The sequence below is a fragment of the Impatiens glandulifera genome, chromosome 1 (assembly GCF_907164915.1).
Source record: "Impatiens glandulifera chromosome 1, dImpGla2.1, whole genome shotgun sequence".
NCBI classification, from domain to species: Eukaryota; Viridiplantae; Streptophyta; class Magnoliopsida; order Ericales; family Balsaminaceae; genus Impatiens; species Impatiens glandulifera.
Genome location: NC_061862.1, coordinates 151,900,980 through 151,902,716, shown reverse-complemented (window position 1 = coordinate 151,902,716; position 1,737 = coordinate 151,900,980). Strand labels below are relative to the sequence as shown.

General features: G+C 31.0%; 1 protein-coding gene across 1 annotated transcript; it reads left to right on the top strand.

Moving 5' to 3' along the window:
- The first annotated feature begins 329 nt into the window (after nucleotides 1–329).
- On the top strand, nucleotides 330–1,511 carry LOC124911275. The gene is made up of 3 exons (XM_047451737.1): nucleotides 330–700; nucleotides 861–993; nucleotides 1,189–1,511. The coding sequence occupies exons 1-3, from the start codon at nucleotides 362–364 to the stop codon at nucleotides 1,509–1,511; spliced, it is 795 nt and encodes a 264-aa protein (XP_047307693.1). The 5' UTR covers nucleotides 330–361.
- Nucleotides 1,512–1,737: the final 226 nt, after the last annotated feature.

The following is a 1,737-nucleotide window of genomic DNA, read 5'->3' as shown; positions in this document are numbered from 1 at the left end:
CTACCATTTATATTGTATGTACCTTTTTTTCAAAAAAAAAATTATAACATAATATTTATTTATATATATATATATATTATTATTATATAATTTGGAATTAGAACATACTTCCAAATTTAACATGATCAAACATATATAGTGTAAGAAAAACAGTCTCTCTGTTTTGGATAACTGAACCAACCATCATCATTAACTTATTTGACTATGACTATCTTTTTTATAAATAAATAAAAAACTATTTGAATAATTGTGTGTTCTTTCCCATATAAAAATTTCTTCGACACAATAATCTTTCTCCCTATATATATATATATCCAACATGGCAGTGTGATCAATCAACAACCATAGATAGATTCTAAAGATGTCTCAAAAACATTTGCACGAATTTCTTCAACATGTTCAAGATCCATTCCTCCTCAAAAACTACATCGCCGATCATCGTTCTAACCTCAAACTCATCAAACCTCGCTCATATAACTCCCCTCCGAACACCACTATTCTTCTCCAAATACCTTCTCAAACAGCCGCTCTTCTTCTAGAATCAGCTTTAAGGATATTTCAGAATCAACCGCCAATAATATCCCCAACACCCAAATTTCACAATCTCCTTAGTCTGTTCAACAATTTATCAATCTGTTCTAGGACAGCATCATCACCGGCGACGGCGGAGAAACCGCAACCTATTCGCCGGAGAGATGAGGTTGGTAAATGGGTTAAAACTAAATTATAATAATTGCTTCATTATAGTTCTTGGTCTATCTGTCAATACATTCTTGAAAAAGTATAAAGCTATTCTTGTCTTCTAATTTGGACCCACTTACAATTTATCTTCTTCATTAAACATGTTTGTTAATCAACAGTTGTTTAATGGAGCCAAAATTGAATTACATAGAGAAGAAGATAAAGAATTACGATCAAGTCCAGTGTCGGTATTGGATCTTGATCCATTCAAAGACAACGAAGATGATGAAGACAAGAACTTAACTATACAGAGTAAGTGAATATTGTCATTTAAAAAATATGAATTGTATACTTTAGTTAATTAATAATTAATTGTGGGTTCCATATATATAATATGAAGAGACAGACAAAGGAAATGGGTGGGGAATTACATCTTTATGGTTGGTTGTAGGCTCAATCTATCTGTCATTTATTTTCTCTAATTATTATTATTTATGTGGTGTGTAGGTTTGTTTTGCTGGAATGGGGAAAATACAAATACAAACACAAATACAAATAAGCATAAAAAGCTCTTAGAGAAGTTAAGGAGATTCGAGGGATTGGATCCTCGAGAACTTGACAAGATAGTAGTGATATCGATCGATGGTGGACAAGAAGAAGATCGATTCGATGACTCGTTCGATCTCGTAGAAGATATGATGGTGGAATTTGAAATAGGAAGTGAAGAAGTTGATAAATATGGTTGGAATGATCATGTGGCCATTGAAATTGAGTTTTTGATTTTTGGGGAGTTGATACATGAACTAGTAAATGATTTTTTAATCTTTTAAATTGTTGATTCTCAACCGATTGAGATTTTGTATTTATGTATGTCGGTTTGTACTATATATGTTCGATTGAAATTTTAATGGTTCTCTATAGTTTTGTGGATTTTAATAATATTGGAGAAGTTGCCAAAATTATAGTGGCCAAATGAGCAATGCCAGACAGAAGAATTGCTAATTTAAATTATATATATTTTCTCCATATCTTTTTTTATAATAAATATATTAATTA